General features: G+C 41.4%; 1 protein-coding gene across 1 annotated transcript in view; it reads left to right on the top strand.

The window, feature by feature from the left end:
* LOC132891483 (zinc finger protein 431-like) overlaps positions 1 to 18402 on the top strand; it is a 57039-nt gene extending 38637 nt beyond the window's left edge. Inside the window, exons 4-7 of the mRNA XM_060929098.1 lie at positions 303 to 574; positions 2970 to 3037; positions 3213 to 3403; positions 15881 to 18402. Of these exons, the coding sequence (XP_060785081.1) occupies positions 303 to 574; positions 2970 to 3037; positions 3213 to 3403; positions 15881 to 17562 (2213 nt within the window). The 3' untranslated portion in view covers positions 17563 to 18402. The remainder of the gene's footprint in view (positions 1 to 302; positions 575 to 2969; positions 3038 to 3212; positions 3404 to 15880) is intronic.
* Positions 18403 to 20786: the final 2384 nt, after the last annotated feature.

The following is a 20786-nucleotide window of genomic DNA, read 5'->3' as shown; positions in this document are numbered from 1 at the left end:
TACAATTTTTACTTTGTCTCAACTTTTTTGGAATTGGGGTTGTAAATATAAATCCTAGAAATATGCCACTGGAAAATGCCTAGCTTTAGAAATGGCAGAACTGTCAGTATACTCAAAGTAGTACATGTGATCTTTTGTGTGTGTGTGTGTTTCTAGTTATGATGATTGCTTGTACCTGAACCTTTCTGACAAGCTTTCTTGGACTAAAGTTCATGGAATACTAATGTAGATGTTCTCAGATATGCACGGTTTCATACACATTTGGGTATCATTTCTTCCTGTTGTGTTTTGTCTCTTCCTAGACTGTGAAGTTTGCAAATCCTTTTTCTTCAACAAGTGCGAGGATCACGGACCACCCCTGTTCATCCCTGATACTCCTGTTCCCATGGGAGTCCCTGACCGAGCCAGACAAACGCTTCCTCCTGGACTAGAGATTCGCGAGTCCAGTAGTTCTGACCTTGGCCTGGGAGTGTTTAATAAGGGGGAGACTGTTCCAGTAGGTGCGCACTTTGGACCCTACGAGGGAGAACTAGTAGACAGAGAGGAAGCCATGAACAGTGGATTTTCCTGGGTGGTGAGTTTGTTCTAAATGTACTTATTTTTAAGCAGCAAAATGTAACCACTGGGTGAAGGTGACTCCAATTAATATAACAGCATTTTCCTAGAGTAACTAAATTCACCTTAGTGCTTGTCTGCTGTTCTCTGAAACTAAAAATAGAACAGGGATGAGAATTATCCGCGGAATTCCGAGTTTTTCCCGCTGAAAATGTCATTTTTTGTGAAACGTGTAAATCCGTTGAGAAAATTTCGGGGGGGTTCGGGGTGTGTGTGTATGGTTAACGATCTGTGGTCACCTTATAACGCAGACATCCCGAGTCTCCCGGAAGTTCCAGGAGTCTCCCGCATATTGATAGCGGCTCACTGATGCCCGCAAATTGGAGAAAATCTCCCGGAATCTAGAGCAAGCGAGCAAGCGCGTGCACGCAAAACATTGTCTACCTCGCGCATCTTAGAATGTGCGCATATGACGGAGCGCGAGAGAGAGACTGCGCGTGTGCCTGTTCATGTAGCGCATGCTAGACAAAGAGCATCCTGATTGGGTTACTCAGCAAAATAAGCCAATCAGCTTTCAGTATGGGCGGGCTTTTATCCCTTTTCTTGAGGACCGACGTTTTCAGTTGAGTCAGTGCAGCCTACAGGATCGGCATGGCAGAGAGCGCGCGCGCCAAAAAATGAAAATACAAAACCCACTTCACCTCAGATTACACAAAAGAATCTCCCTGTCTAATAAGGGTCAACAATAATTACAGTTTCGCCCGATGTACTATTTGCAACAGTGGTTTCAGCATTGCCCATGGTGGCTTAAATGATTGTAAAGGGCATGTTGAGGTGAGGAGTGTCATTTCATGTGCATCATTATATTTAGGTTTACAACAGGCTGGCATGAAAAGACCAAACTTACTGAAGATTTCCGTAAAATAACAATGTATGAATATACATCATATATATCACATATATCAAATACATGTCATATACAAGTGTAAATGGGGTTTATAAATGGGGTTAGCTTATCTAATGTAGCATGTTGGGGAGAATCATAGTATCATATCTATATTTCTGATAAAATTTTAGGCATGATACTGTGTATAACTCTCCTACTTATTGCTCATTTCATGGGCGACGGGGGAATTGCTGGCGTGTGCCACGCAGGAGCGTCTGCCCAAATTTTTTAGGCCGAGATGAACTTAGTTTTTGATTTAAAAAAAAAAATTCCAATATGTAATGCCAATTGTACATGCCTGTTCTTTAATTCAAAATCACCATCTTGATCTTCAAATTGACCATATGGTATCTGTATTACATTACACAACATCCTGTCCAGATAAAACCTAGTTAGTACACACAACAGTTGAAAGGGAAGTGATAAGTGATGTTGAATGTTGCCTGCTTAATATGCAAGACCTCCTGCTACCATGATAACGTCAGAAGAAAGCTTAAGAGAATTATATGATAGAACTTTTTTCTGGTTTGCACTTCATTTTAAAGGATTAGAGTACTCAAAGACATGAATAGCTAAAATGCAGAAATATAATACTGTAGAGCTCGTTTATATTAAAAGGTGGATTGATTTTTTTTTTTTCTGAAATCATCAAATGTGAATTGATTAAAAACAAGTCTCTTGTCCCATATTAATCATTTTCACCTGGTAGTCCACCAAGAAGGGGAATTTATTTCCAAATAAATTGCAACTTTTTGCTGATAAAATTAATGGTTTTGGGGTAAAAAAAAAAATAGTCAAAAATCATTAGCTCCCGCCCCCTGGGCCCCCACCGGGGCTCTGCCAGGGAAATCGATAAATCAAACGGGATAAAGAACTGTTTCCGATGGGCATGGCTCAATAGTAGCATTACCTTGCAGATAGGGACACAAACTGTGACGACGTGCCTGACGGAACATATCCGAAAAGTGGACGTGCCGGGAAAGGTTCTGTGTATTCTGTGCTCAGATATGATCAATTATGGAAACAGAGGAGCTAGAAACGTCCAGGAGCACATCAAAACAAAAAAGCACAAAGGTATACGATATATATTTGTTATCTTAAAGTTTATAAACGTTTTAAACCATTAAACCATCATTGAATTTGAAAACATTCATTCATATATATATATATATATATATATATATATATATATATATATATATAAGGCGCACCCCCCTTTCAAACCCCCCCCATGCATGCTTTGCGTGCGTTATGTCTGCCCTTGGCAGACATTTCAGAGTTTTTTTTTTTTTTTTTTTTAAATGTCCCATTCTCATCCCTGAAAAATAGAATCAACCCTTCACTTCTGCCTTCATGATAATAGAACAGTAATGGCATGAGCCATTGTTTTCATTCCTGTATATCTTATTTAACCTGAAGGCATAGATTTATCTCATGAAGAAAATATAACTGTGTAATTTTTCTACAGATATGCAGGAGCAGGCAGTGTAAAGAATACATAGATGCCAAAAGAGAGATACATGCAAATTGGATGAGGTAAGGAATACACTAGTAGTTCAGTCTTTGTTTAGTCATTGATTTTACAGCTCCTACTTTCTTGGAAGAACTTGATTTTTCTCACGTCACTGACATCTTCCTCATGCTTTTGGTCGGTCTGTAGCTCTCATCTGATTTTTACCTTTTCTGCCACTTTTTTGCCTCATTCTTTTAGGTATGTGAATTGTGCCCGTAATAATGAAGAACAGAATCTTGTGGCCTTTCAGTATCAAGGGGGAATTCTGTATCGTTGCTGTTGCCCCATTAACCCAGGACAGGAGCTCTTGGTGTGGTATGAAGAGAGATACGCCAAAAAAATCAGTCCTGCCTTTGATGAGCTCTGGAACAAAAAGTGCTCAATGAATGGTGAAGTCCATACATTCCACAAATCATTTCAGTTTGATTCAGTTATATTTGTATAGCGGAGTAGCCCTGAAAGACAATGTTTGTTTGGATCAGGCACTGGCATCCCATCAGGCATGAGGACTAACATATAGCTTGACCAAAGTTATGAACCCCCAACGTCTGCATCTTTACCCGAGAGAAAAGCTATTTAACAAAATGCCTGTCTAAACCACTAGGTTTCAAACCAAGACTTAAGGATTGAGACTGTACCTCAGTCAGAAAATAATGAGAAAATTATTCCATAGTTGGTGTGCTTTGTAGGAGAATGCTCTACCCCTGCTATAGGCTTGATTGTTGTAGATACTAATAAATAACATGCACCTTTTGATTAAAACAGGTGTGCTGGGTCATAAAAGATGAAAAGTCTGCCCAGATAGTGAAGTGAGACCGTTTAGTGCTTTTTTAATAATAATAATAATAATAATAATAATAATTATTATTATTATTATTATTATTATTATTTATTTATTTTTTTAAAGGTCATTACTAATATAATAAGTGCATAATTTTGCTGGGAGCCACTGCAGTGCCCATAAGGTAGGGGTGATTTGATCAAAATTTCTGTCTCTAGTAAGGACTCTGGAATAACTGGATTTATGCACCTCTAGGAGCAATGAGACAGCAAAATATTACGATAGTCTCAAAGTATAGAGGTATTTCTGCACCTTCTAGTGACCAATTTCCTACCTTAAAAATGTTTCTGGGATGAAAGCATGTTGTACAATGAAGTCTGTTATAACCAGTGCACCCTGCCAGAGCACTAGTTTTGGTCACTTCCCACCCACCAAGTAGGTCTCCCCTATCATATGACATCTACCAACCAGAGAGGGTGAAGGCCATTTCTTGCTATTGTTAGTCCTCTGTTAAGTCTGGATATTCTCCATCAGAGTGCTAAATAATCTTACTGTAGTACAACCCCGATTCCAAAAAAGTTGGGACAAAGTACACATTGTAAATAAAAACGGAATGCAGTAATTTACAAATCTCAAAAACTTATATTGTATTCACAATAGAACATGGACAACATATCAAATGTCGATAGTGAGACATTTTGAAATTTCATGCCAAATATTGGCTCATTTGAAATTTCATGACAGCAACACATCTCAAAAAAGTTGGGACAGGGGCAATAAGAGGCTGGAAAAGTTAAAGGTACAAAAAAGGAACAGCTGGAGGACCAAACTGCAACTCATTAGGTCAATTGGCAATAGGTCATTAACATGACTGGGTATAAAAAGAGCATCTTGGAGTGGCAGCGGCTCTCAGAAGTAAAGATGGGAAGAGGATCACCAATCCCCCTAATTCTGCGCCGACAAATAGTGGAGCAATATCAGAAAGGAGTTCAACATTGTAAAATTGCAAGGAGTTTGAACATATTATGCACTGTAGATTATGATATCATCAAAAGATTCAGAGAATCTGGAAGAATCTCTGTGTGTAAGGGTCAAGGCCAGAAAACCATACTGGGTGCCCGTGATCTTTGGGCCCTTAGACAGCACTGCATCACATACAGGCATGCTTCTGTATTGGAAATCACAAAATGGGCTCAGGAATATTTCCAGAGAACATTATCTGTGAACACAATTCACCGTGCCATCCGCCGTTGCCAGCTAAAACTCTATAGTTCAAAGAAGAAGCCGTATCTAAACATGATCCAGAAGCGCAGACGTCTTCTCTGGGCCAAGGCTCATTTAAAATGGGCTGTGGCAAAGTGGAAAACTGTTCTGTGGTCAGACGAATCAAAATTTGAAGTTCTTTATGGAAATCAGGGATGCCGTGTCATTCGGACTAAAGAGGAGAAGGACGACCCAAGTTGTTATCAGCGCTCAGTTCAGAAGCCTGCATCTCTGATGGTGTGGGGTTGCATTAGTGCATGTGGCATGGGCAGCTTACACATCTGGAAAGACACCATGAATGCTGAAAGGTATATCCAGGTTCTAGAGCAACATATGCTCCCATCCAGACGGTGTCTCTTTCAGGGAAGACCTTGCATTTTCCAACATGACAATGCCAAATCACATACTGCATCAATTACAGCATCATGGCTGCGTAGAAGAAGGGTCCGGGTACTGAACTGGCCAGCCTGCAGTCCAGATCTTTCATCCATAGAAAACATTTGGCGCATCATAAAATGGAAGATACGACAAAAAAAGACCTAAGACAGTTGAGCAACTAGAATCCTACATTAGACAAGAATGGGTTAACATTCCTATCCCTAAATTTGAGCAACTTGTCTCCTCAGTCCCCAGACGTTTACAGACTGTTGTAAAGAGAAAAGGGGATGTCTCTCAGTGGTAAACATGGCCTTGTCCCAACTTTTTTGAGATGTGTTGCTGTCATGAAATTTAAAATCACCTAATTTTTCTCTTTAAATGATACATTTTCTCAGTTTAAACATTTGATATGCCATCTATGTTCTATTCTGAATAAAATATGGAATTTTGAAACTTTCACATCATTGCATTCCGTTTTTATTTACAACTTGTACTTTGTCCCAACTTTTTTGGAATTGGGGTTGTACAACTCTAGCGGGGGAGCAATACTGAAGTGCAGACAGGCGGAGAATGGTGTCAAGACGGGTTTTATTTTTGTTATTTTCTTACTGCTTTTCAGTGTTTTATTCTCACACATTCACACACGTAGGTGCTCTGGTCGGGAGAGCTGCCCCCTCTTTGTTCTTCCTCTTTTTCTTTCCTCTGTCACTGCAACAGACACGCACAACATTAATTGACACCAGGTCTCAGTTAGTGACTTTGCCACTCACCTTCCCTGACCCCACCCTCCATTCACAAACCGATGCTTGGCCACACCCCTGCTGCCACACTTATATTTCTCATAAATACATTTATTACTGATAAAGGAAGAAGAATAGCTAAACAGCTTCCCCTCAACATACTGAATAAACTCAAAGATGGTTATTCCAAAATACTGTGGATTGTCCTTACCTTTCTTGTCACTTCCTGATGAGGACTGTGAAGAAAATAGTGTCCTGTCTTGAACCAAACATGTTGTTTGAAGAAAGAAATGTAACAACAGGTGAAAAAGGAAGGGGGAAAAAGATGATTTATAACAAACAAATACATTGTCTTCTTGAAAAGATATGTGGATGAGATCATGAAACACTAGTGAATAAGATGGGCAGTTTTTTGTTCCTATACAGTTTGGTTACATTTGGGACTCATTTTATTAATCATTTTGTAAAGAAGTGTATACAAACCTAATTCCAAAAAAGTTGGGACACACTGTAAAACATAAATAAAAAGAATCCACTGATGTGCAAATGCATTTCGATCTATGTTCAATACCACACAAAGACAAGATATTTAATATTCAAAAGAATATACTTTTGTTTTGGTTTTTTGTAAATATACAGTCATTTTTTGAACATGAAAGTTGCAAGTTTTCAAGGCTTATTTGATGAGAGATTGACAGACTGAATAATTGTTTTGATGTGAATAATTAATTTGCATGCTAGCTTGAGATGTAAATGAGGTTGGATAAATTGTCATCTGGGAAAACTACAAATCTCCATGATACAGGGAGAACACCAGTAAGGTTACAGCCTGTGTCGCAGTTTTTCATAAATAAATTTGTTAGGGATGTACTCTGTCATTGTTTTGCTGTTAGCCATGAGTCAGATGACTGCTTATATCTTGAAGTAAGCATGCAAGCTCAAAGGTGTGTGTGTGTGTGTGTGTGTGTGGTTTTTTTTTTTTTGCTTCTGCCTTGCTGCAAGTTTGCACAAGTATTGCACACAACCTGGAGTAGTAGCGTACTAAGCTAACATAACCAGACCCATACTAACACCAGTATATCTAATGCTGGGGGATGCTAACAAAAAAAAAGAACAGCTAGTCCAACTAAATTAACCTGACAAAACTTGAATGCCCTTGACACAAAGTGATGCAAACTTGGGTAGCAATCTCAGCAACAAAGCGAGACAGCAGCTGACATGAGCACTTATTAGCAGTAACTCTGTGTGAGTGTTATCTTGCAAGTTTTCTAACATCACCTCAAGATGTAGCTAGCAGCTAAACCTCTGTTGAAATGAGCCAACTTGGCTTATGATCAAAAGCTAGCAAGTTGACAAGTTTGCCAACACAGCCAAACATCAAGCAAGTGTAATATAACAACACATAGCAAGGCAGCTACTATAATATTACTTAATAGTCCAACAGAAAGAAGCCCAGCTTGGTGTCTGTTTTGCAGCCTTTTATCACTCTGAGCTCTTAGCAACAAGTAAAATCCAGTCCATGATTTACTCTTGTCCAGTGTCTTGCTTGGTGTCTCACACACTTTCTCTTCCTGGCTTCCTCTGACTGTCTTCTTTGGTCTCTTCACCTCAACTGCCATGATGTCCATACTGAGTATACTAGTTTAGTTTATTTTTATGGCTACCGTTGATGGCTGATTTTGGAACCTGGCCATGGTACTGTAAAGCGTCATTGTAGGTCTAGTGAGAGGTCATGAGGATGAATGTCTCCCCTGATCTACTCCACCAGAGTTACGTTGTGCTATAACTGGCTGGCTGGGTGCGGACTGGAAGACGAGCCATTCTCCTGAAAACAAGTGACTCATCAAACATCAGCTTCAAAATCATCAAAATGATTTTGAAGCTGATGTCTCATCTCATTATCTCTAGCCGCTTTATCCTTCTACAGGGTCGCAGGCAAGCTGGAGCCTATCCCAGCTGACTACGGGCGAAAGGCGGGGTACACCCTGGACAAGTCGCCAGGTCATCACAGGGCTGACACATAGACACAGACAACCATTCACACTCACATTCACACCGACGGTCAATTTAGAGTCACCAGTTAACCTAACCTGCATGTCTTTGGACTGTGGGGGAAACCGGAGCACCCGGAGGAAACCCACGCGGACACGGGGAGAACATGCAAACTCCGCACAGAAAGGCCCTCGCCGGCCATGGGGCTCGAACCCAGGACCTTCTTGCTGTGAGGCGACAGCGCTAACCACTACACCACTGTGCCGCCTGAAGCTGATGTTTTAATGTAAAACTCTTACCTCATATTTCTTTAAATATCTTGGTCTTTGTATTCAATTGACTATTGATTGAAAAAGGATTTGCAAATCATTGCATTCTGCTTTAAGTTATATTTGACACAGTGTCCCAGCTTTTTTTTGGAATCGGGGTTGTAAATGTTCGCATATGTCAACCTGAACTGTAAAAAGTCTGCTGGAATTACAAGTTTTTCAAAAATGCCAAATTTACAAAAGGCTGATTTTTGCTTTTTACTCACATGCATGTTGTTGAATGCAAATCGCCCATAAATTAGCAGGTGTGCACACCCCAGTTGGTTTAATGAGGCTCACAAAGCTCCAAATTATGTTGCAGCAGTACAACTAACAGTAGATTAAGTACAGCAATAAAAGAAAAACAATATCAGAACAAGACACTATATATAGACTATAGACACAGTATCGGTCAAAAGTTTGGACACTCCTCATTTATAGGTAAGTCACATGTATTTTGATTATTTTCTACATGGGAGAACAATACTGAAGACATCAAAACCACGAAATAACATCACACATCACACATCACATTATCTCTAGCCGCTTTATCCTTCTACAGGGTCGCAGGCAAGCTGGAGCCTATCCCAGCTGACTACGGGCGAAAGGCGGGGTACACCCTGGACAAGTCGCCAGGTCATCACAGGGCTGACACATAGACACAGACAACCATTCACACTCACATTCACACCTACGGTCAATTTAGAGTCACCAGTTAACCTAACCTGCATGTCTTTGGACTGTGGGGGAAACCGGAGCACCCGGAGGAAACCCACGCGGACACGGGGAGAACATGCAAACTCCGCACAGAAAGGCCCTCGCCGGCCCCGGGGCTCGAACCCAGGACCTTCTTGCTGTGAGGCGACAGCGCTAACCACTACACCACCGTGCCGCCACGAAATAACATTTCTATGAAATTGTGTGGTAAGCAAAAAAAAATGTTACATATTTTAGATTCTGAAAAGTAGCCACTGTTCATGTTAACAGCTTTGCACACTTGGCATTATCTTTACCAGCTTCATGAGATGGTAAGCTGGAATGCTTTTCAATTAAGTTGTGCCTTGTTAAAAGTTAATTAGTGGAATTTATTGCCTATTTAATGCATTTGAGATCATCAAATGGTAAATAATAAAAATCCAGTTAATAGCCCTATTCAACAACTGTAGTAATCTGTAAACTGTAGTAAAGCAAAACAACAGTCCATCATTAAGCTACAGTCACACGACAGCTCACGATTTGTAATGGGTCATTAATGAAAATGAGGCATTTTGGTGACGATGCATGGTGATAATCAGGTGGGCTAAAAGTTGTGGTCACACAGCAGACAAACACTTGACTGTCACCCTCACTCACAGTCATTATGGGAAATACCTGACGCTGATTTGAGCGCAATCAGCATGTGCATATAAAGACGCTGTTTTCACAGAGGCTTTGTGAAGTATCATTATCATTGTCACGTTTGTTTCAAGCCATGTTTATGACTAGTTAAATACTCTGCTTCATGACACTGCTTTTCTGTTTTGCTTTTGGGTTGTGTTCTGTTATTGTAAATATCATGCCTGCTAATAAACACTCTTCCTGTACTTGGATTCGTCTACCGCTGCATACTTGACCGAATACTTGCAAAGTCTCGATGAAAACAGCATCCTTATGTGCACGTGCTGATTGTGCTCAAATCAGTATCAGGTGTTTCCAATAACGACTGGGTCCCAAGAGCACGCACAATGCACTCCGAAGGATCCCCAAATGTAAAGGCACTTTTTCAGTCTTGGCGAAGATTAGGATATGCTGTGTTGATGAGGCTCCCATGAGCATCGTGGATATGGATTCAAGACAAATACATATTAGGGTTTCTCCTAGAAAAACTGGAAAGGGTAGTGGCCCCCCGAGTGCAGCGAAGTGCTGAGAGCACACTGCTGTATGCAGTGCGTAAGCTAGGGGGATCTGGAGGCATGCTCCCCTGGAAAATTTTGAAATATAAGGGTTCATTTTGTGGCTTCTGGTGACATCGAGAGCTGATTTTTACCAATTCAGCATGTTGGGGGGCTATATTTTACTTATAATTTTACTGAATTCCCACCCTAAAAACAGGAAGAAAACAAGTATTGCCAGGCAAAACAAACCTTGCCCAGTAGCACTTATGATGAATATGAAGGAAGATATCACAAAAAAATTATTTTTCCTTTTTGGTGACCTTGATTTTGACCTTGGGTGTGAAGAAACTTGGCCAATAAACATAGTTCTGATTCTCATTTGCACACCGTACTGCTCTCAGCCAATCAGAACACATCTGAATGAATATGAAGGAAGATATTGCCGGACCTGCCTGATCCATCCTAATGCCCTATGTCTGGTTGGAGTCTCCTCACATTTGCTCCTGTGGAGGATGGCCCCATATGGACAGTTGAAATTCACACTTGGAAGACACTCTGGACACTTACAGTAGTGCTTTTGTGGCTGAGGACTACAGTTGGCTTGCTAACTTTGGGACTGCGGTTGTCATGAGCAGTTTTGCACTCAAGTTTCCATTAATGAGTTATAACATCAACGAAACTGACTTCATGTTAAAACTGTTAATGTTATAGTCATATTGTCTATTGTTGCCCAAATGAGGATGGGTTCCCTTTTGGGTCTGGGTCCTCTCGAGGTTTCTTCCTCATGGCGTCTGGGGGAGTTTTTCCTTGCCACCGTTGCCACGGGCTTGCTCAATGGGGATAGATTAGGGATAAAATTGACTCATGTTGGGTCATTCAGATTCTGTAAAGCTGCTTTGGGACAATGTCTATTGTTAAAAGTGCTATACAAACAAACTTGACTTGATATTGTGAAAAAATAATTTTGACCTTTTTGGTGACCTTGACTGGATGACCCTCAAAATGTTGGAGGTTCTATTTGAGACCAATGCCCATCTATCCTGAAAGTTTCATGAAGATTGGTCCAGCTGTTTTTCTATATCATTAACAAAGAAACCCCACCGAAAACAATACCTCACCCCGTGGTGGACTCCGTTCTGGGCAAGGTATAAAAAAAAAAGTCAATACAATACCCACTTGCATCTCACAAGCAGTGTACTGTTCCAAAGGAGACTGCAGTTTATTTCACATCAAACAAAGTGAATGGTGATGCAACATGGCATGAATTGTTCAAAAATACTGATCGTTAAATTTTGGCAGTAGTGCGGATGACTAAATGCTCTCACTGTCAGACTTGGGCTGGTGAGCAACATACAGCAAACTGGCCATCGCGGTCTCACAACTATGGTCTGCCACGGTTGCTGAGTTGTTTTCCACCGTTTTGTTTGTGAAAAACTGTAATTAAGCCGCAACCCATCAGTGTTTTGCTCACTTGTACCTGGCTTGAAGGCTCCACCATAAGTTACCTCATCTCATCTCATTATCTCTAGCCGCTTTATCCTGTTCTACAGGGTCACAGGCAAGCTGGAGCCTATCCCAGCTGACCACGGGCGAAAGGCGGGGTACACCCTGGACAAGTCGCCAGGTCATCACAGGGCTGACACACAGACACAGACAACCATTCACACTCACATTCACACCTACGGTCAATTTAGAGTCACCAGTCAACCTAACCTGCATGTCTTTGGACTGTTGGGGAAACCGGAGCACCCGGAGGAAACCCACGCGGACACGGGGAGAACATGCAAACTCCGCACAGAAAGGCCCTCGCCGGCCACGGGGCTCGAACCCGGACCTTCTTGCTGTGAGGCGACAGCACTAACCACTACACCACCGTGCCGCCCACCATAAGTTACCTATGAATATTAATTCCGCATTGCTCATCCAATCAACACGGCATACCACACACACACAGCCAATCAGCGTGGAATACCATTCTCTGACATCAGCTGTGAACTTGGGTCAAGTTCAGGATCATGGGCTTTCATGGACTGTATTGATTACTTGCTCACAGGCTACAAAACACATGCATGTTCAGGGCTCGACATTAACTTTTTCACTACGTTCAGACTGCAACCTGAAACGACTTATATCCGATTTGTTGTGAAATCCGATTTTTTTGTTAGGTCGTTCACATTACCAATTATATGAGACTTGTGTGCGATCTCCAATATGAACGGAAAACGACCCAAAAGTGTCCCGCATGCGCAAATTGACACGTAATAAGCACATCTACATAATACGTAAACAAAAAAAAAGCGCGCTCTTCAAGTTTAATGATTTTTTGTTTTGTTTAATTATCTGGTTAGTGTTAAAGTGCGAGGTCTCGTGTGTGTGTTTTTTGTTTCTGAACTGAAATGAAAACGTGTAGCCTGGTAATGAGGGTTGACTCCTAAATGTCTCTCTAATTTCTATACAAGTGCACTGCATGTTACTAGGAAGTAATGGATTTTTAAACTCTACAGTATATAGTGCACTCGAGCTTCAGCAGGCAGTCATTTGGGATACGGCCGCTGTATTACCAAACTCTTAATTCAGGCTTAATAATTTGCACATATTTATTTCATCATATTAATAAACTTTCTACATTTTTATAAATATTTATTTAGATTGTTTATAGCCAGCTGAATTCTGCAACTTCTCTCAGCGCTGGCTCAAGGTGCATAAACACCAGTGCAGTTTGCTATGGAGATGAGGCGAGACCTGGCGATGTGGTTTTTGTGGCGGTGGCGGAACTCACACAATAATCTGATTAATGTGGGCAACAGACTAATGAGACCGAAGGTGTCAAATTACTGGAAATTTCCAGAACAATCTTATCTTGTAATACAGGATGGTTTAAGTTATAAATCAGTTATAGAAACTGTTTTATTTAATCAGGCTAACAGATAAACATCCAGGTCCCTACCAAATCCACCATTAGCTTGATCAATTCTATAAAAGTCTATTTAAATTCTGAAAACTGTACAAATGTTGTTGTTTTCCACCAAAGAGGCGGGATTAGCCAATGCAGAATAGTGACGTTTGTCTCTTGTTGATGACGTGTAGGTCGCATGAATGCGACCTGTCCGGTCAGACTGCAGTCGCATGTGAAAATATCAGATATGCATCGGATTTAGGACCACATATCCAAGCGGCCTGGGTCGCATGTGAAAAAATCGGAACTGTGTCGTTCAGATTGTCAATAACAAATCGGATACAGGTCGCATATGGGCAAAAAAATCGGATATGGATCGTTTCAGGGTGCAGTCTGAACGTAGTCTTTAATCCACTTGTCCAGTCAGACAAGCAGCAAGATTTTTCACTTGTCCTGACCATGTATTAGCTTGTCCTGACCATAAGCTTTTTATTACTATGTATTTACAAGTTTAATTAAAGGAATGTGATTGTCACGCCTGTGTACACTGGTGCATGCAGCAGACTTTCACTGACGCGTGCTCTGAAGACAAGCACCTGCCCTGGATTAAGCGCAATCAGCGCATGCATAAAAGGATGCCGCCAACACCTACGTGGTGTGAAGTATTGCATTGTTTTTATCACCATTACCGCTAGCGATGGACTGCCGACAACGACTAAGCTGGTGTTATTGTATTGTCTTCCTGGTTGTTGGCTCTACCAGTATTCTACCAGTATTCCTAGCTTGAGGCTGCTATATCTTAAACTTTTTGTTTGGTCTCAGCATTTCAGAAGTTGTCAAAGCTGCCAGGAGGATTATTTGGCATTGCATTAATGCAGCACTGCATCATTCTGATAATGTAAGGTGCAGGATCTGGGAGCTTCTCTGACCTTGTACATACTGACACATCCCACTTTACTTCATTCTGTGCTGCTTACTTGGCTGGGCTAACAAGTCTGGTAGCAGACTCGTTTTTTAGACATTTGCATTTCCTGCCCAGTTTAGTCTGTCTGTGCCTCGCTCTGCCCTTTTTCCAGTGTTGGCATGCAGCACACTAGGGAATATGTGGCACATTTTAACTTGAGACATATCAGTTTGGTCACGTATGGGTCACTTGGTGCAAATGGAACTGGCTTCCACACCATCTAAACCATCCCTTTTTTAGACATTTGCATTTCTTTTTAATTAATTGGCATCACATACATTTTTAATTTATGCTGCCTCACTTTCTTTAATAAATTTCACTGAGGTGAATTGACCGGGTTTCATAAAATCCCACAAATATGTATAATTGAAATAAGTAATTTAAACAGTGTAATACATATATAAAATCCATATGTAAAAATTGGGCGGCACGGTGGTGTAGTGGTTAGCACTGTCGCCTCACAGCAAGAAGGTCCTGGGTTCGAGCCCCGGGGCCGGCGAGGGCCTTTCTGTGTGGAGTTTGCATGTTCTCCCCGTGTCCGCGTGGGTTTCCTCCGGGTGCTCCGGTTTCCCCCACAGTCCAAAGACATGCAGGTTAGGTTAACTGGTGACTCTAAATTGACCGTAGGTGTGAGTGTGAATGGTTGTCTGTGTCTATGTGTCAGCCCTGTGATGACCTGGCGACTTGTCCAGGGTGTACCCCGCCTTTCGCCCGTAGTCAGCTGGGATAGGCTCCAGCTTGCCTGCGACCCTGTAGAAGGATAAAGCGGCTAGAGATAATGAGATGAGATGAGATGTAAAAATTGAAACTTTCTTGTGTAAATTATAATACAAACCATTTGCAAATAAATCTGTTTGTATCCAGCTTGATAAATAAGGCCCATTGTTATATTTTTGGAGCTTTAAGTGCAAGGACTCAGTTCTCCTTATTAATAGATTCTAATTGTTACTTCTGGATGAGCTGTAATTAGACTAGGCTTGACATTGGCTCAAACAGAATCCAGACACTCGTTCGTGGTCAGTCAAACCCATGAGGCTACAGCAGTTGCTGTTCCAGCACCTTATTGAATCTACCAGTATTCCTAGCTTGAGGCTGCTATATCTTAAACTTTTTGTTTGGTCTCAGCATTTCAGAAGTTGTCAAAGCTGCCAGGAGGATTATTTGGCATTGCATTAATGCAGCACTGCATCATTCTGATAATGTAAGGTGCAGGATCTGGGAGCTTCTCTGACCTTGTACATACTGACACATCCCACTTTACTTCATTCTGTGCTGCTTACTTGGCTGGGCTAACAAGTCTGGTAGCAGACGTTTTCTCATGACTTGGTAGTGCTTCAGGGTAGTGGCAACTATTTCAGGAACTGTATGATTTTGAATTCAGTGAAGCATCACTTAAGTAGATGTGTTCACCATCACATACATCTCCCAACAGCCCTCTGTAGCACTTCGCTTTGTGAGTTTGCACACAATCAGAGCCATTCCCTGATCCACTTATTCTTTGTTCTTCATTTCTTGAATTACAGATTAGTAAGTCTTCATTCATGTAGAATCTCAAATGTTTTTTACTTAACCTCAAACACTCATTTACTTTGGGATAAAGTTGTTACATGTTTATATTTTTTTGCATTTCATGTTCAATTTCTTATATTTTTGTCCTTTCACTTCTCCAGAAGTAAACAGCGCTCTATTGCAAGTCTTTTCCTGCTCAGCATGTCCTCTTTCCTATGCGTCTCAAATTGACCTCCACAAACACATCCAGAGATGCCACTATGAAGTGTATGTGAGACTGCAGGAATCAGAAGAGATTAAATATGAGCTTCAGATCCCCTCCAAAGGCTCCAGTAGTCAGTCAACATCATCTGATACTCTCAGTTCTGACCCTTCTCAGAATGCCATACAAAAAGAAATTTACCACTGTTCAGACTGTGGAAAGAGCTTTGATGATCAGAATACCCTTAAAACACACCATTGCAGTCATGTAGGAGAAAAGCAACATCACTGCTCACTGTGTGGAAATATTTTCTATCAACAGAGTGACCTCCAAAAACACCAGCACATGCACACAGGAGAAAAGCCGTATCACTGCTCCCAGTGTGGGAAGAGTTTTACTCGCCGGAGTTATCTCCAAATCCACCAGCACCTTCACACAGGAGAGAAGCCGTATCACTGCTCCCAGTGTGGGAAGAGTTTTATTCGACAGTGTCATCTCCAAAAACATCAGCGTGTTCACACAGGAGAGAAGCCTTTTCACTGCTCACAGTGTGGAAAGAATTTCTGTCATCAGAGTGATCTCCACCGACACCAGCGCATTCACACAGGAGAAAAGCCTTATCAGTGCTCACAATGTGGAAAGAGTTTTATTCAACATAGTAATCTCCAAGTCCACCAACGCATTCACACAGGAGAGAAACCATTTGACTGTTCACAGTGTGGGAAGAGATTTAGTCATCAGGGTCATCTTCAACGACACCGCCGTGTTCACACAGGAGAGAAGCCGTATCACTGCTCGCAGTGTGGAAAGAGTTTTCCTCTTCGGGGATATCTCCGACAACATCAGCGCATTCACACAGGAGAGAAACCATATGACTGTTCACAGTGTGGGAAGAGATTTAGTCATCAGAGTCATCTCCAAAAACACCAGCGCATTCACACAGGAGAGAAGCCTTATCACTGCTCACAGTGTGGAAAAAGTTTTAATCAGCCGAGTGATCTCCAACGACACCAACGCATTCACAGAGGAGAGAAGCCGTATCGCTGCCCACAGTGTGGAAAGAGTTTTACTCAGCATGGTAATCTCCAAAAGCACCAGCGCATTCACACAGGAGAGAAACCTTATCACTGCTCACAGTGTGGAAAGAGTTTTAGTCAACAGAATCATCTCCAAGACCACCAGCACATTCATACAGGAGAGAAGCCATATCACTGCTCACAGTGTGGCAAGAGTTTTACTCTTCAGGGTCAGCTCAGACAACACCAACGTGTTCACACAGGAGAGAAGCCATATCACTGCTCACAGTGTGGCAAGAGTTTTACTCGGCAGAGTCATCTCCAGGACCACCGGCACATTCATACAGGAGAGAAGCCGTATCACTGCTCACAGTGTGGGAGGAGTTTTGGTCTTCAGGGTCATCTCCGACAACACCAGCGCGTTCACACTGGAGAGAAGCCGTATCACTGCTCACAGTGTGGCAAGAGTTTTACTCGACAGGGTAATCTCCAAAAACACCAGCGTATTCACACAGGAGAGAAGCCGTATCACTGCTCACAGTGTGGCAAGAGTTTTATTCGACAGTGTCATCTCCAAAAACATCAGCGCATTCACGCAAGAGAGAAACCTCATCACTACTCATAGTGTGGCAAGAGTTTTACTCAACATGGTAATCTTCAAAAACACCACCGCATTCTAGAGATGGGGACTCGAGTTTGCAACTCGGACTCGAGTCACACTTAAGTCGCACACGCAGTGACTTGAGACTTGACTTCAGACTCATCCTCAAAAGACTCGACTCGGACTTGAGATTTGGGATTCTTGAACAATATTTTATTTTCATTTTTTGGTGCATAAATATACTAAGTAACTTTAAAAACGCACAATGGAATTCAACACGATATCACTTTAGATCCATGCATATATTTGAAATTTATGATATTGTATGTAATGCACACACACCTTGAAACATCGATAAAGGACATTTATTGTCAAACTCAAGAATTAATTCACAATAAAAAATTCAAAGTGACAGTTGGTCCATGTTCACGAAATTACAGGTTCAGTATCGTGTATGACCTCCGTTTGCTTGCAACTAGGCGTTCACTCTTCGTGGCGGCAGTGACTGAGGGTGTCAGGAATCTGTCACGGAGGTGAGCTAGCCTGATGTGCTGATCCTGAACTGGCGTCGTGACTCGAGGCTGACCAGGGCGTGGACGATCCCTGGTGCTCCCTGTCTGTCTGTAACGCTGACTCAAACGGGAAATGGTCGAATGATGAACACCGAAGTGCTGGGCGACCTCTGTCTGTGTACTTCCGGCACGCAACATCCCGATGGCCTGTTCACGTTGATTTTGGCTTAGGCGTGGCATCTTCAATAATGACAATTTTCCCATCATTTCCCCCGGGTATTTATAGGCAAGATTGTGTGTGTACAGTGTATGCAAAATTTGTTTGAAAATTAAAGCCTGTCCATGTCATTGACTACCCGAGTCATATTGTACGTTATTGAGTACAACTCCCTTAAATTCTGATTTGAGCACAGATTTGGAACTTATTCGGGCGGAACGAAGTTATTTTTCCATTGTGATATATTTCTTTTCTTCTTGAGATAAACTCAGCACGAATTCAGCAAGTTTTATCAATATGCGTTTTTAAAGTTACTTAGTGTATTTAAGGAAATGTCTGGTGAGCTGAATGTCTTTCCATCTCTTCCTTTCATACGTAACTTCACCGTGACCATGGCAGTAAGCACAACTGCAAACAAAAGAATGGCTGCATGCATGGTGGGTGGTGTGAAAATACAGGTTGCTGGATCAACCATGTCAAATTTAATAAGGCTTCTCAAAACACACCCAGATAGCTCGGTCAGTCATTTGGTAATGTGAAAGACCATTTCAGATTTGCGCCTATGGACAGTGAGCAAGCATGTTTGTTCATTAAAAATGTCGGCTACAGGGAGGTTATCCTAAAGGTTTACTGTTGACCCCATAACGTTATAGGTTTATTAGAACAGCATTACATTGGGCTTAAGATGGATGTGTTAATTAACAGCAGAATATAAACTGCCCTTAGTTGGAGACCCAGTGATGTTATACAGTACGGTTGTAGCCTACTCTTAAAGTGCTAGACTTACGAAAATGACATCACTTCTGGACATTATCTATATAATAAGCAGAAAAGTTTGTTTGTCTTGCGTGAACATCGCCATTTCTCAATGGATTTTCACCAAATTTGGCAAGTAGGTCAGGGAATGACCCTGAATTTTGCAGGTATAAACAAAATTCATGTACTGGCCCCAGGGAGGTGCCTGGGGGGCACATCCACCCACCCCCTCCCTCAATGCCTTTCATGTTACATTTATCAACACAAACTTTCAACAGATCTTCACTAAACTTGGCACGTCCAAGCTTTCTATCTTCTCCTTTAGGTATTTCATCCGAGTGTGTAATAGCCAAAACAGTTGAAGCATCTGTGTCTACTGTTGTACAAATAGCAACTCATCCTTCTTCAAATACTGCATCATCAGCACAAACAAACAGCTTTTCCATCCTCTCCTTCAACTATAGCATCTGAATTTTAGTAAAAAATAAATAACGGTAATTGCATGCTGACACTCCCCACACACACACCTCTACTTAACATTGTAGCACAAAATAGAAAGGGTCTACATGGTCCTAATTGGTACTGTTAGAACCAGAAAAGGTTGCAGTTTTATGAACAACTTAGTTTTGGAGGTGAACCCTAACAAATTCCTGGCTGTTGCACATTTGCTGTGCACAATGCATATGACAAACGCACCACCCACTTCTGCCAGCTCCAGCACTGAAAGTGAAAGTGCTTATTTATTGCCATTATTTAGCCTTGTGCCTACCAAGTGAGGTTACAGAGATGACAAAGAGACACTGCTTTATCATAACTGTGAAAGTTGAACACAAAATCAATTTAAAAATTAATAAGCAAACTATGATTTGTGCCATGTATTAATTTCCTGGGTTCCAGAAAACCTCGAGCAGTTCTTGCTCCTCTTCTTAACAAGCAACTTGGCTTGCATATTCGTCCGCCTCTTTCTCCGTGGCTATAGGTTCTAAATCGTCCTCAGACAACCAACCAAAGATTGAGGACGAATTTGAAGAGCTTTTGTCATTTTTGAAAAAAAAATCAGTATCAAGAACCCATGCCATTGCAGAGAAGAGTATAGAGTTTGTGTAGACACAAAAAAAGGCAGTGGCGTATATGATGTCATGCATGCAGTGACACTGACCTGTAAATTACTGCGTGCTAATAATGGCAGACAAGCTTTTAGTGACTTTTGGATCAGAATTCAAATGCAAAAAAATTATTTTTCGAACCAACTTTTTATTTACCTGTGAACTTTACAACCTATTTGAGCATATCGCACTGAAAATCTGGGATTTTATTATTTACAGTAGTGCTTGAAAGTTTGTGAGCCCTTTAGAATTTTCTATATTTCTGTATAAATATGACCTAAAACAACATCAGATTTTCACACAAGTCCCAAAAGTAAAGAGAACCCAGTTAAGCAAATGAGATAAAAATAATATACTTGGTCATTTATTTATTGAGGAAAATGATCCAATATTACATATCTGTGAGTGGCAAAAGTATGTGAACCTTTGCTTTCAGTATCTGGTGTGACCCCCTTGTGCAGCAATAACTGCAACTAAACGTTTCCGGTAACTGTTGATCACTCCTGTAGACCAGCTTGGAGGAATTTTAGCCCATTCCTCTGTACAGAACAGCTTCAACTCTGGGATGTTGGTCGGTTTCCTCACATGAACTGAACTGCTTGCTTCAGGTCCTTCCACAACATTTCAACTGGATTAAGGTCAGGACTTTGACTTGGC

The sequence above is a fragment of the Neoarius graeffei genome, chromosome 9 (genome assembly GCF_027579695.1).
Source record: "Neoarius graeffei isolate fNeoGra1 chromosome 9, fNeoGra1.pri, whole genome shotgun sequence".
NCBI lineage: Eukaryota > Metazoa > Chordata > Actinopteri > Siluriformes > Ariidae > Neoarius > Neoarius graeffei.
The sequence above is the reverse complement of the archived record's forward strand: the minus strand, read 5'-3'. Positions and strand labels throughout refer to the sequence as shown.